The 15,635-nt window shown below is 35.4% G+C and overlaps 2 protein-coding genes across 3 annotated transcripts in view; one reads left to right on the forward strand and one right to left on the reverse strand.

Annotated features, from left to right (window-relative positions):
• Positions 1–15,635, forward strand: part of BMP2K (BMP2 inducible kinase) — a 114,710-nt gene that overhangs the window by 89,020 nt on the left and 10,055 nt on the right. Inside the window, exon 15 of one of the 2 annotated variants that reach the window (XM_040237171.1) lies at positions 5,775–5,885. The exons of the other annotated variant lie outside the window; for it this stretch is intronic. Within the exon in view, the coding sequence (XP_040093105.1) occupies positions 5,775–5,885 (111 nt within the window). The remainder of the gene's footprint in view (positions 1–5,774; positions 5,886–15,635) is intronic. 2 annotated transcript variants of the gene reach the window in all.
• Positions 10,483–15,635, reverse strand: part of PAQR3 (progestin and adipoQ receptor family member 3) — a 40,383-nt gene continuing 35,230 nt past the window's right edge. The window contains exon 8 of the transcript XR_005720549.1: positions 10,483–10,494. The gene's annotated coding sequence lies outside the window, so the exon portion shown is untranslated. The remainder of the gene's footprint in view (positions 10,495–15,635) is intronic.

A 15,635-nucleotide genomic window follows, 5' to 3' on the forward strand; every position in this document is an offset into this window, starting at 1 on the left:
CTGAAATTTTAATGGTCAGTTTTCTGAGTCTTGGGTGTGCGCGCGCATGAGTGCCTGTGCCAAGTGGTTTTCCCCATGTTGCATGTGGAAAGGTCATTAGTTACAGTTCCTAGTTTCTCTTTTGTTTTAGGTAACTGGCCTTATGAGAACATTTATTAGGTGAAGTACTTTGTTTCAAATTGATATATATTTTATGTTAAAGTTGATAAATGCCCTGAATTGATGTAAGAATAGTTGTTTGGAATTTAAATTTGTATTTTACTTATTGGTTATATGATTATGAAAAAATTAAATTGATTAAATACAGATATAAAAATGAGTTCTGAGCCTTTAATAAAGGTTTGTTAATTTTGGTAAAACCAATCTTACATTTTTTCATTAAAAAATTTATTTTTAAACTACAACATTTTTTGTTTGGCATTTTTCCTACAATTTATGTCGAGTTGGCTAAAAAGCAAGGTTTCTAAAAAAGAAAAGTATCTCTTTCCTTTAGGGAGATGGTAGGGAGATATAGGGGGTAACCAATCATTGTAATTTATAGGATTATTTTTAAAGCAAAAGATAAAATTAAAATATTCATTTTAATGTATTCTAAGCAGGATAGTAATTAAGGTTTGCTAAATCAGTATTTTCTACTCTCTGGGTGAAAACTCCTCTCCACACTGTTTTAAAAAATAAGTTTATGGAATGGGTAAAGTATTCATATTATTCTGTACCTTATAAAAATGTTACTCTAAGCTCCCTAGAATTTATGATGACACCAAGTGTTAGTTACTTTGGATAGGCAGAAATGGCATACAGATATTCATGTATACTTCGTAAAAATTGGATTTAGCTTGTAAAACTCTTAACCGGCTATTTGCTTTCAAACTTTAAGGTCTGCTCACATGTATAATTTCTGTATGTATTTGTATACACGTGTATGCCAAAGAGAGTCAGAGTTCATTGCAGTATTAGTTATGAAAAGATATTAGGTTCCAAATGAAAGTGCAGGAGGAACTTTATCTAAAGGTCAGACTTGGAAACAACTCAGCCATTTGGAAAACTGCCTAGATGGTCCCTGAGCTATTGAACTCATTGTCACAAGGATGATTTACTTAAATTAGCACATAGCAGCAGAAAGCATGAATTCGGATACCTGGCCATGCCATTTAACTAGGTTTAACTCTGTAAAGTCACTTAACTGCTGTTCACTTGCTCATTTATAAACTGGTTATAATGATTCTTATCTCATAGGGTTGTCAAGAAGGTTCAGTAATGTCTTTCAAGAGTCTTGGCACTCCATAAATGCCCCTTCCACTTTTTTTACCTTCTGTGTAAGTCTTTGGGGTCTTATTTCTGAGGTCATTTTTCTATAAAAAAGCATTTTAAAATTATATCTAAACAGTCAGGTTTCTCAACAGGCAATTAAAAAAACAAATGGAAGGGGTTTTGTGGGCAAACTTGTCAACAGCAGAAGTGATTTATGACAGCATGGAAAGAGATTGAATACTCCAGGCAAGAATATTGGAGTGGGTTGCCATTCCCTTCTCCAGGGGATCTTCCCAGCCCAGGGATCTAACCCAGGTCTTCTGCATTGCAGACAGATTCTTTACCAACTGAGCCACCAGGGAAGCTTCTAATAATTGATAGTCACAGTAATGGGGTTCAAAAAAGTGAAATGTCTTTAATAAAGTTTATGAAGAAATCAGTAATGTATAGAATATAGTTTAGAAAGATTTCCTCCCAGATTTGACTTAATTGTAAAACTGAGTCATTGTTAGCACTCCTTTCACTCACAAGCAATAAGGTATCTCATATTTGATCTACTTGATAAGATTTAAATTACACAGATGGATCTCTTCTAGAACCTTGAGTTTCAATACACTAATGTTGTAGTGAAAATTGATTGTTGGTCATTACTGGTTGGTTCCTCTGTCTCTATCAACATTTTCCAAATTGGAGAATAAATTACCAATGAATTTGAAATACCAAATTTATCTTTTTTTATCAGCACAGATATTTATCAACAATTTTTCAAAGTCTTTTTAAAGATTTTTTTATATTTGGCTTATGAAAGCTTTCCAGTGAGAAACTGAATACTTGTATGTTTGGACCTTAAAAATACTGGCATTGCCCATATAATGATTGTTCAGAATAAAACATTGCCATTTGAAGTTTTATTTTTAAAATAGTATGTGGTTATTTATTTTCTAAAAAAAGAAAAAAGATATACTATCTAAGAAATACTCTACTTGTGTATATTTTGCAGGCAGTAATTCTAAAATTTTGAGATATTAAAATTCTAAGATATTAGTAATTTGTAATTAAAAAACCATTTTTTAATCATTTTTAAGAAAACAGTGGAATCCAGCTGGCCACGGGAGTTAACAGATAAAATACGACTCAAATTCTTCTTGCTTTTGCTTTCGGTATAACAATATTTATGGTTTGGAATTTTTAACCTGTTCCTATTTAAGACCAAAATATTACATTGAAATTAAGCATTATTAATAAAGCTAGTCTCAATATTTTTAAAAAATTTAAACTTGTATTTTTCATGGTCTTTTGTATCAAAACAGTCAGATTCATGTGTTAACTTTAGAAATCTAATTGTCATAATCTTTAATACATTAAGCACTCATTAGAATACGAGTGTTTGCTTTGGGAAAATTTAACTTGCCTTTGAATAGTTGTGTAGCTCTACACATTAATTAAAAGTGATACTTGATGATATATTTTCTTGTTTATGGATTTATTGTTTATTTCTGTTTAAAATTGCATCAAAATAACTAAAAGGAATAGTCGAAGAAACTAAAGTCTGTGGCTCCTTTGCATATTCTACTGAATGTGCATTTTTTTCCTCTGAAGCCACAGTATGAAATAGATATTAACGTTAGTATATAAAGTTAGTTTGTGGTAAAACATTAACTCTCATCATTTTAACCTGATTCAGACCTATTGCTGTTCTTTTAGGGCAAAATAACAGAACTTTTCAGGCATATTAGAATGGTGTCAAAGTATCAGATGATGACTCTACTTTTAAACGTTATTCTTTAATCTTTTGGCTGTTAAAGCCATTATCCATCCATATAAGCTGTTGAATTAACTTTTTAGAGTATATTCATTTTTCTGATGATATTATAGAATATAATTTGATTCTAAAATTTTAAAATTGTCTATTTTTGCCATCTGTATCTATTAAAATTCTTGAAAAAATACTGTCTTCATTCAGCACAAATGCCTTTGGGAAGGCAGGAAGAGGTAAGTTATAAATCAAGCTTAAGTTTTACTCTAATGAAAAGAAAACAATTCAGAAAAAGAAAACGAAAGTTCTTTGAAAATGGAGCTTAAATATATTTTAGGGGTGACTGTATTTGAAAAGTAACTCTACATACCATTTCACTAGTTTTTATTTATATATAGTTGATAACTTAAAAAATTAATATGTATATTTTTTATTTTGTGCCCTGGGATTCAGATTATCATGTGAACTTTAGAAATCTAAATGATTAAAAAAAAAATCCTTCTTGGAAAAATTTATCCTATTTTGAGAAACAATGAGAACATGATTCACTTGATAGTGAGTTTATTCTGCTTCCTGTTTTGAAATAATTGGATACATGAATTTTGTACAGAACAGTGTCTTCACATTTTTAATTGTAGGGACCCCATATATAAAAAAATATTACTCCTACATGGTAGCCTTTATATTTTTTCATAGTACAAACAGTATTTGTTACTGATTTCCTGAATTAAGGATACAGTGAATATTTTGAAAAAGAACATCTAAATTGAATTTTCATTGCTTTCCATTTCTATATTGGATTTGAAAGTAACCCTTGAATTTTGAAAGTTTTACTTGTACATAAATCAGTTGTCAGGTTTGTTGCCTTAAAATATTAGTGTTTCATTCAAAATTTTAAGTAAAAATTTAAACAACCTGAAGTTTGATGTGGATATTAATAGACTTAGTTTTAACCATAAAACTGATAATTGTATCATAAAGGTGTTTCAAGGATCAGTTGTCCATAGCAGTGATTAAGTATTGTCAAGATACCATAGACTCTAGGGCCTTGTCTTCTGAAACCTGCACTCCCTGGACCAGCAGTGTCCTGGCATCTGGGAGCCTGTTGAATTGAGAATCTCAAGATCCTTTGCAGAACCATCCAGTCTGATCTGCATTTTAACAACTCCCCAGGTGTTTAGAATGCACATTAAATTTGAGAAGCACTGTCCTAAGAGATTGCTGCTTTAACTTGGGGCTTTTTACCTCACTCTGCAGTTACAAGTCTTTTTAGAGAAGTCTTATTCTGTCTGGATTTTTCCTCCCCATCCTGCCATCCCTTAGAACTCACATGAAATCAGCATAGTTTATGTGTGTGTGCGCGTGTGTGCGTGTGTGTGCGCGTGCATGTGTGCAGACGATTAGTTCTGGCTGACTCTGCAACCCCGTGGACTGTAGCCCACCAGGCTCCTCTGTCCATGGGGTTCTCCAGGCAAGAGTACCGGAGTGGATTGCTATTTGCTTCTCCAGGGGATCTTCCCGACCCAGGGATCGAACCCGGGTCTCCCGCATCTCCTGCATCGGCTGGCAGATTCTTTACTGCTGAGCCACCTGGCCTGGGAAGAAGCCAGTTTACCCACAGAATTCCTCAAACATGAACAGAACAGTCCCGGGAATGCAGAAAATATCTGTAAGGGTAGAATGGATCTGATTATCAAGAATCAGAGGATAAACAGACATTTTACAGAAATCCAGAAGTTGTCAATAAAGTGCCTGCGTTGTACAGAGTTTAAGGGCAGGGAAAAATAATCACTACTAGGGAATCAGGATACACTAAATCTTCACACATAGCAGACCTGCTCCTACCTTGAGCCTCTGCTCTGGCACTTTGTCTGCTTGGTGTGTTCTTCCTCAGGAATCCACTTCCACCTCCTGGGAATCTTTTCTCACCAGGCACCTGTTGGCATCACTCCATTCACTCGATTTATTCCTGCAGCCTGTGCCTGCTCCCTTATTTCCTTTTATCTTGCTGTACATATTTCTCTCTAGCTTTGTTTTTAAGTCTGTATTCCTCATGTTTCTTATTAGTCGTTCTTCCATGCCAGCATGTAACCTCCATGAGGGCAGGAGTCTTCTTTTTGCTTGTTATTGTATGCCCATGCTCTAGAACAGTGCCTGGCACATACTAGATATCAACTGTTTATTGAATGGAAAAAATGAATTCTGTTAAGGCTTTTAATTTAGTAGAGAAATGTCTATATATTTGTATGTATGAGGATGGTTTAACCAAGTAATACGAGAAATCAACAGTAACACAAAATAAATTAGCATACAATGAATTACATTTTATTGCTATTGAAAAATATGATTTTCCTCTTTTATGAATAAATGACTATTTGTATTTTTTTGTGTGTATTTTTAGAGAAAGTTTGCCAAATATATCTCTGTTTAATAATTGGGGTTTAACTTCAGACCTAATATGTTACAAGTTAAAGATAACTGTTGTTTAAATAAGTCAACCTAAGTTATTTGTTAGGTTAATTATATTTAGTGAAATCTAGCACTGTGATTATATTGTTAAACTTGCCTTTGTAGAAACAGATACGTATTTAAACTCAGGACTACCCCCTAATACTTAAACAAATGAACTTTGAATCTCATATTTTTCAAGAAGGCTGTTGCTTTGTTTAATTTTCACTTTTATCTGTACTGTGTGCCACTTTTTTTAAAATTCAAAGATCATTTTGTTTTTATTTTATTTTTTGTTTTGTTCGTCTTATTTTTGCAGACAGGCTCGAGGAAAGAGCAGCCTCAGATAAGAATATAGAGCCACTTTCTGCTCCATATAACCATCCTCCAGAGGATCCTTTTGGTTCTGTTCCTTTCATTTCCCACTCAGGCAAGTTACATATGGAACATCACTATCATTAAAAAAAAAAACACACAACAACAGTAGTAACAAAGGCAAAAACCCTTATTATAAAATCGAGGTTGAAATCAGATGTTAGTTACAGAAAATAGAACAGAAAATTATTTTAGCCTCTAGCTATCCTAGTTTTCTTAATGTTCTTTCCATTGGGTTAATTTGTGCCTTTTGCTGACACCTAAAAATGCTGATTTGTGTAGTAGAATATTAACTGTTTCTTTCTACCTTTATCATTGGATACTGTTTTCATGCATGAAAATATCTCCCCTTTTATATACTTGAAATACTTTTACAGACATTTTTGTCCTTAGCTTTTGCTTAAAAATCCTGTTTTCTTAGTTTATACATGCTGTAGCTGCATTTTAAAAGTATGAGTGATTTTCTGTTTGTCACAACTTGTAACAAATTACCTATTCTTTTCTTCTTATTCCTTCTTTGATTTCAATCCAGAATTTAAATATTGTTATTATTCACCATTTAAGAATACTTGTAATAATGTTTTCAAAGTAATTGCCTAGTTAACACTGTTGAAAATACAAGGATGGAATAGGATCCCACTTTGGCATAAATGGATTTGTGTGTATGCTTATATGATAGTGGAAAAACTGAGTTTAATCTTAGAGAAAGGAAGTGCAGTAGAAGAAATCACGCTTTATCAGAAAGTAAAGATTTTGTTTAATATATTCAAGGTAATTGTCGACCATGTTCTTTGGTTCTGTTTTATTTCTCACTCAAGCAAGTTACATATGTGGCTTCATCACTACCATTTAGAAAAATTCATATAAGAGAGAGCAATAACAAAAGAAAAACGTGAATATAAAACCAAAATAAGATACAGGTGTTCAGGATTTCTGATAATGCACTGAGGCAGTGTTACAGCCTTTCAGATTTGGTTATCCAGAACACAACACAGTAACTAAGAGTGTTTCCTGGAGGGTTTCTTTATCTTAAATTGGGGATGGTATTAGATACTTGATATTAAAAACTCTCCCTGGTGGCTCAGACGGTAAGGCATCTGCCTGCAATGCAGGAGACCTGGGTTCGATTCCTGGGTCGAGAAGATCCCCTGGAGAAGGAAATGGCAATCCACTCCAGCATTCTTGCCTGGAAAATCCCATGGACGGAGGAGCCTGATAGACTACAGTCCATGGGGTGGCAAAGAGTCGGACACGACTGAGCAACTTTGCTTATTAGATACTTGATAAGATTATTGAAAGGATTAAATGAGAGCATGTTTATAGAAAACACAAAGATCCTCAGTGCTGGTTGCTGTTGTGGCTATTGTTACTGGTAGTGTTATTAAATAGTATTTTTACTACTTACTACTGAATTCCAAAATCTTAGTGTTTTACTGAACAGTATTAATAAGCTAATTAACTACTGACTGAAATCTTTTCATAACAGTGTAGACCCAGTTTATGAAGCTGTTCCTCCACCAAGGACAGTTTTAACAGTGCCATTTCTATTTTTATTAAAGCATTCACTACCAGTATTTAGTACAGTATACACATATACATATCTGTTAAAAGCGTGGTATTCATTCCTGGTCTTGAAATGCACCCAGCCTGCCTTCTCCCTGAGACATCATTGTTGGTTTGTATACTAACGTGGGATGTGTGACTCTCTGAGTTACAGCCTGGACTATCTAATTTTAATAAACACCCTCCCTCAACTTCTGAAACATACAGATTTTGAACAGTTCTGTCAATGAAATTCTAGATTTCTTGTGTTACATTTCATTTTTAATTAGGTGTGATGAACTTCCCTTACTCTCCCTGACCTTAACCTACCTCTTGGATCTTGTTATCTAATATGAAGTTAAATTGAATTTAAGGATGGGAAAGGTCACATGGTATATAGCAAATACTTACTGAAACATAAATTATTACAAATCGTCATTCCAAATGCTGGATCATTATATAAGCCATGATGAGGTGTATTGTTTATACCTTTAGAGTCTAGTGATTCTATTTTTTTTTTTTTTTTAATTTTTCCTTGAAATTGTTGTTGTTCAGTCACTCATTCATGTCTGACTTTGCGACCCCATGGACTGCAGCATGCCAGGCTTTCCTATCCATCACCAGCTCCTGGAGCTTGCTCAAACTCATGTCCATCTGGTTGGTGATGCCATCCAACCATCTCATCCTCTGTCATCCCCTTTTCCTCCTACCTTCAATCTTTTCCCAGCATCAAGGTCTTTTCTAATGAGTCAGGTCTTCGCATCAGGTGGCCAAAGTATTGGAGCTTTAGCATCAGTCCTTCCAATGGATAGTCAGGATTGATTTCCTTTAGGATTGACTGGTTTGATCTTGCAATCCAAGGGACTCTCAAGAGTCTGCTCCAATAGCACAGTTGAAAACCATCAATTCTTCAGCACTCAGCCTTCTTTATGGTCCAACTCTCACATCCATACATGAACACTGGAAAAACCATAGCTTTGATTAGACGGACCTTTATTGGCAAAATAATGTCTCTGCTTTTTAATATGCTGTCTATGTTTGTCATAGCTTTTCTTCCAAGGAGCAAGCGTCTTTTAATTTCATGGCTGATGCTCTTAATTTCTCCACATGAATATGAGTTATGAAGTTATTCTATAATGAATAACTATGAGCAACTTTTAAGAAATCAAGCAGTCTTTTATTGTGAGCACTTCCTTGGAATGCTCCATACCTTCAGGTTCTAATTAGAACTTGGAGATTCTACTGATTCTTGAAGATCAAGAATTTTCCTCTTCTAGAGTGTCAGCAGTGGTTACTACTGTTGAATCCTACTGTATACACACAGTGGAAACTGAGGCTCTGAAGTGGGGGCAAGTGACTTGCCCAAGGTCAGATAGTTTATAATCCAGCTCTGTCTGATGCTAAACTCTGTTCTGTAAAAATAGCAAAATGAAACTGTTGCATGACTTTTTTTTTAAACCAGTGTTCAGTATATATTCTGTTCTGTGTGAATTGTGCCACTTGTAGATGGGTTTTTGATGTATTGTGGAAAGAAGTGAACTCCATGTCCTAATTCTCCACCATCTTGATTTCCCAAGTTTTGAGTGTCTTATTCTAAATAAAAACCTACAGTAAGAGGAGTAACATAATAGAAATGTCAGTTCTATGGCATTTTTAATCTGGCTGGCAAATATTACCCACCTCTAGTATGATTCTCTTCTTATTATCAGGCCTTGTTGCTTGGCTCGTGTTCTGAGAAATTGTACAGATTTTGATAAAACCTTCTAATCCAGTAATCCTTGGGTCTGGTGGGGTAAATTGCTGAGAAATGATGGCAGGCAGTATGCTTCCAATTCCAAGTCTTACAGCCCCTCCCTTATACCCTAAATGATGAGACAACAGAAGGCATGTAATTACAATAGCAGTTTCAAGCCATTCATCCTCTATAATCCGATAGCAAGGAAAAGAACATCAAAATTTTCTTGAAACTGGAAGCTTCTTATATGATTAAAAATGTACCACCTGCTTTATAAGCAAAAGAACTGTCCTCTCGAAGATGGAAACCTGATTAAAAGAGTGGTAACATGAATGGTAAGATGCAAATATTCCCGTCTCCTCACACTGTTTTGGACGTATTCTAAATATTTTAAGTTTTTAAAATTATTCATATGGTTTATATATAAAACTAAAGACAGTTTATATAAAGGTTCATTTATGTGATTTAGAAATGCATTTGCATATTTATTTAAAATAGTGTGGCATTGGGACTTTCCTAGCAGTCCAGTGGGTTAAAACTTCACACTTCCAATGCAAGGGGTGTGGGTTTGATCCTTGGTTGAGGACCTAAGATCCCACATGTCATGTGGCTCAGTCAAGAAATTAAAAAAAAAAAAAAAAAAAATATATATATATATATATATATGTATAGTGTGGCATTAACTAGGATTTCATTCTTTATACAAAGTATTTGTTTTAAAAATACTAATAAACTGTATGAAAGTCTATGAAAATTGAGAAATTTTAGCTTTTGAGTTTGGAATCCTCTTTTGGACACTGAAAGACTATGATGTCTTTGAAATTTTAATATCTAGAAATATCTTTTTATGAAAATTTGAGCTTGGAATAGATGAATTCATGTTCTTAAATTCATTTGGTTAGGTAAGCTTGTTTTTCAGAATCTCCCAATAGTTTTTACCTTGTTCAGTCATTTTCCAGATCACTAGAATCAGATTAGTGTGTGTTTTTCACAACTGTTGGCTTAGATGGTAAAGAATCTGCCTGCAATGCAGGAGACCTGGGTTCAATCCCTGGGTTAGGAAGATCTCCTGGAGAAGGGAATGGCAACCCACTCCAGTATTCTTGCCTGGAAAATTCCATGGACAGAAGAGCCTGGTGGGCTATGGTCCATGGGGTTGCAAAGATTCTGATTCAGCTGAGCAACTAACACACTTTCACAACTGTTTAAATGAATGATAAGTTCCTTGAAGTCAGGAATTAATCATATCTTTGCATGCTGTATAATACCTTGTTGAATGAATTCACTATCAAAGTGTACTTTGGTAATCTAATGTAAACTTGCTATCACATACCCTAATATTTAATGAGTTTTCACTAGATAAGATGGATTTTATAAATGTTTAGCTCTATCACGTAAGTTCCATTATTGCCTTTATTTCTTCATTCTGTATGTGAGGAAATTGAGACTTTTTTGGATGTCTGTCTTCCATGGATTTTGTAAAGTTCTTTGTGTTTTCATTTGTTGATAAAGCCGTATAGTATTTCTAGAACTTAACCCTATGGTGAGTGAAAGTCGCTAAGTTGTGTCCCTTGCGAACCCGTGGACAATATAGTCCATGGAATTCTCCAGGCCAGGATACTGGATTGGGTAACCGTTCTCTTCTCCAGGGGATCTTCCCAACCCAGGGATCAAACCCAGGTCTCCCACATTGCAGGCAGATTCTTTGGCATCTGAGCCACCACGGAAGCCCAAGAATACTGGAGTGGGTAGCCTGTCCCTTCTCCAGGGGCTCTTCCTGACTTAGGAATGAAACCAGGGTCTCCTGCATTGCAGGTAGATCTTTACCAGCTGAGCTACCGGGGAAACCCTATATGATTAAGATATTTATCATAGTGTTCAACAAACACTGTTTGCTGAAACAGAAGCAATACCATTCTCATTCTATTAGTTTTTTGTTTCTTTTTTAAAAAATTTTCAGGCATAGGTTTGTAAAGGGGGGTATAAAAGAAACATAAGGCAAGCCTGTGGTTATATTCTGTAAGGGGTCGGTTTTAAGCTGTACTGAATGTTTGCTGGTGATGATATTCTCCTGATAGTTTATAGAATTTACAGAAGAGAGTTTTAAACTAGTGTCATCAGCAGAGAAGTAACTGGGCCTTAAACTTGGGCAAGTCATTCAGCTTTTCTCTAATTTCAAATTACTTTTGTGTTAAAAGAGATTGGTCTTGTCTTTAAAAATCTCTTCTTGTTTTTTTGCTTTCAACATATAGTTGAAACTATGAAGCAGGATTAAGATCACCAAAAGAAAGAAACAAGAAGAGAAACGAGAAAGCCAGGGAATGAGCGTTGGTTGGTAGCCTGGCATATCTTCAAAATGGTAGGAAGTCATGACAGTGAGCTGACATAGAAAGCAAGGGGAACATTTTTGAAGATGTGGTTCATAAGACTGAAGGGAAAGATTATAGCAGAGCTAGCTGACAGAGCATTTTCACCCTAATGTTACTGTGGGAGCTTCAGTGGTGGGGGAGTTAAGAATTAATGTGTGAAAGCCCCTTGGCACTTCTTTTGCGCTCAGGACAGTATTAGTTACTGTCTTCTCTGGTTGGTTTCTCAGGACCGTTAGCAGTGTGTGGTGGGTACTCCATACTCATGAAATGATGGTGTGAGACAGCACAGTAAGACAGCCCTCTGCTGAGCGCCTGCGACGTGCCGCCGCTGTGGCAAGCTCTTCACCTGTACTCTGGCTTTAATCTCTGCTGCGGTTCTCTGAGGTGGACACTGCTGCTGTCCCTACTTTACAGATGAGGAAACTGAAACACTAAGTCGTATCTAACTCCAAATGAGAACACGAATCATCAAAGGACACTTTGATGAGGGGAGGGACGTATGCTATCTATTTTGATACGGGCAGTTACCAAATGGCTAATTTGGTATTTAACTTATTTAGTAAATACTTGTTGTTTTATGCATAGTACTAAATAATTGAAGCACCGTTTTGTTAGCTTTGAATTACTGTGTTGATATTTCATGCAGAAGTACATATGAAGCCATAAAGCAGTGAGAATTTTCGTGTGTCAGCAGGTTCTGTCAATACTTTGGTGACTTCCATGTTTCCCCCCGCCAATACATGGAATTTCCCCAAGGAGACAAGTTCACATGCCACGTGAGAATTTAGACTTCATAAAGTCATGGCTGTTCTTCATACTTTACCTGTATCTGCATTGTCTGTCTTCGTCACTCACCCTCTTCTCAGGATTTGGCTCCCATTAGATTTTGGATGGTTCCAGTAATCAAACCCAACCTCAAAAGATTACTCACAAAGCTGAAATTGTTACAGTTTGTAGTTCCAAGGCACAAAGCAGAGAAAAAAGTACCCTGACTGGAAGCCAGAATCTACTATATTTAGTTTAAGGAAAGAAGACTGTGCTACTCAGAGCCCAAAATAAAAATTAGTCAATATATGACATTTTATACGGTGTATTACTGGTATCAGTTAATGGAGAAGAATGTAATTGAGATGTGATACTGAACACACTCTAGACATTTGTTTACACTTTAAATACATGTTCCTGGTGGTTATTGAAAATACTGTAACTCCCCTTCTGCCTACCTGAAAACCAGCCATTTTTACATTAATAATATAAATCTCAGTAAATAAAGGGATTATTAGGATTTGAGATTATTGAATTATAAAGCAACATATTTAGGCTATCCTTTTGGGAAATTAACTTAAGCAGTGGAATAATCCTGATTTAAATTTTATAGCAAATGTGTAATATTTGCTCTAACAACTTGGAAAAAGCAATCTGGCACCAAGAGCAAGCAGTAGGAATATCTGAATTTTTTTAATTACAGGAATATGTTTAGGCAAAGAAACGGGTTGAAAAAGTTGATGGCATTCAGCTGTGAAGTTACATTTTAAAGTACAGTTGGTAACCAATTTTATAACTTGGTAATTCTTATTTTGAGTCTTTTGTGCCTGTGGAACAGGACTAAAAGTCTTAGAATATATTGAAATGATTAAAAAAAATTTATTGGAGTGTATTTGAGTTACAATGTTGTGTTACTTTCTGCTGCACAGCAAAGTGAATCAGTTATACATACGTATACATACATCTACTGTTTTTTAGATTCTTTTCCCATAAAGACCATTACAGAGTATTGAGTAGAGTTCCATATGCTATACAGTAAGATTTTATTAGTTATTTATTTTATATATAGTAGTGTGAGTTTGTCGATCCCAATCTCTCATTTATCCCTCCCTCCTTTAATTTCCATTTCTTTCTCAGTTTTTTTTATCGTTTTGCACCAAAGAGAGGACAATTAAGTAGATGGCTGTTGTTAACAGAGAGTAAAACCTTACCTGGAATGTTTGAAACTTGCAGCTTTGGAATTTACCTTTTCCCTAGCCAGGGGTGGTGCAGAGCAGTGACTACTTGTGTTTAACTTTGGGCTTCATGGTGCTTAGTATTTGTGTTGCTCTTAGGATGCTGGCAGAGAGGCCTGTTGCTGCTCTTGTCTCCACACTAAGTTACGAGGAATGGAAGGATGAAGAAGCAGAGAAACATTTCAGCAGGGTCAGGGTGGGTTATGATCATATGGGAGAAAAAAGGAATTTGGAAAATATTTTTGATTGCTTGTTTTAGTTTTGTGAAGAGGTGATGATAAAAGAAATAAAACCAGTCTGTCTACACCAACCAGAAATTTCCCCAGTTGCCCATACTTTTCAGAAATGTAATCTGAAATCATAAAGCCAGGATAGATCATTTCATGTGTCTTTTCATGTTATTTTTGAAAGCAGTCCTTTGAATTTCCTATGTTGTGCTGTTAACTATAGCTGTTTAAAAACCAGAGAGAATGTTTCCAGGATCCAAAACGCACCCTTGTGGTCTGTGAATATACATTTGTTTGCCTGGTGATTTGTTTGGTTCCGAGTCACTCTTGAATTATCCATAGAACTGCACCCTCTTGTACCCTCTCCCTACTCTTCCCTCTCATTTAAGTCTATCTTCAACCATTGAGTCCAGAAAAGTAGGTAGGAAGTTGGAGTATGATGTGTGAGATTATTGAGTTTGGCCTTGTCCTGGAGATGACAGTTAAACACTTTATCAAGTACTTTTGTGTCAGGCACTATTTTAAGTCCTTTCTTTATAATAGTCCTATGAGCCTGTTATTACTGTATTATTTTCTTGTAATATGATAATATGTGTTCCCTCATACAGATCAGAGGATTTAGCTCTGGTCTTAGTTGTTAACTAGGTTAATTTTATTAGCTGTGTATTAATCATGCATAAGGAAGGAATAACAGTAAATCATTAAACTGAAATTATTAGTAAAAACATGCTCCCCCCCAAAAAAAAGTGCATGATCATAGTTCTATTTAAAATCCAAAATAACTAGAAACAACCTAGAGGCGCATTCTGTAGGCTTCTAGTTAAATGTTACACATACAATGTTTTGTTACATCTCTATCAGAATTACTAATGGACTATATGGAAACCTGTAAAGATGCTTTAAAAATGGTAAGTGGAAATCCCCACAAATTTATATCCATGCTGATAGTTTAAAAAGTAGATCTGTATAGCGCTTTACAACAAAGAAATATACAGCCTGTATTAATACAACTTTGAGAAGCTGACAAAAGGCAGAGTAGGAAGTAGAAGGTGATGAATGTGTTTTGGAAAGCAATGTTGACAAGTTGTGTAAAGGAAACAATTTAGAAGACTAGAGTTAATGTAAGAGTACCGAAAGAAGGTCAGTTGGAGGACCTCTGTCCTGTGTTAAATGTTCCAGAAGACTTCTAGGAACAGAACTCTGTGCCCTAGAAATGGAAAAATTTCCAGGGGAATTAATAGAGCAGCATTTTCCCTGAGTGCTTTGTGCAGAATTGTATATAAAGGTTAATAGGTGTTAACGTGTAAATAAAAGTGTTCGTAGTGAAGGAAATGGGGGAAACTAGGTTTCATTAAGTCACATTCTTTTGTGTACGATGTGTCCGCACCTTTTGTTTGATGAGCATTTTCCAGATGAGTGGTGGTGTTGGGGGGTTACATTATAAATGTATACTCAGTTGCTTGAGACCACAGAACTGTTAGGTTCTTATGGGAATAGCATTCTGCAGAAGACACTTTAGGGAAGATATTGGACTGTTCCTGGAGGTGTCCGCAAGCAGGAATGAGGGGTGCGTGTTGTGGCTCTCTGTGGTGGGCAGGTCGCCTCAGGAGTAATACGTTAGCATGTCTCTTAGAGGGACTATCCCACTAAAGATAGTGAGGGATGGTTGCAAGTCTGCCATTACATTTTTGCTTTGAGATAAAAATTCATGGAAATAAATGCTCTGGCTAATCTAAAAGCAAGCTTTCTTTTTAATATCAGAAGTCTGCTATACGGAGAAGTCAAGTGAGAATCCGCATTTGACTTGATTTTAATCTGTTAGGATTTAAGATAAGCTTATTATGAATATGTAAAGACACAGCATATAGCTCTTGGCTGGTTTCAGGGAACTGGCAGATGAATAATGCATTGAAGATTTTATTTGTGTTTAAG

The sequence above is a fragment of the Oryx dammah genome, unplaced genomic scaffold, assembly GCF_014754425.2.
Source record: "Oryx dammah isolate SB20612 unplaced genomic scaffold, SCBI_Odam_1.1 HiC_scaffold_3, whole genome shotgun sequence".
NCBI lineage: Eukaryota > Metazoa > Chordata > Mammalia > Artiodactyla > Bovidae > Oryx > Oryx dammah.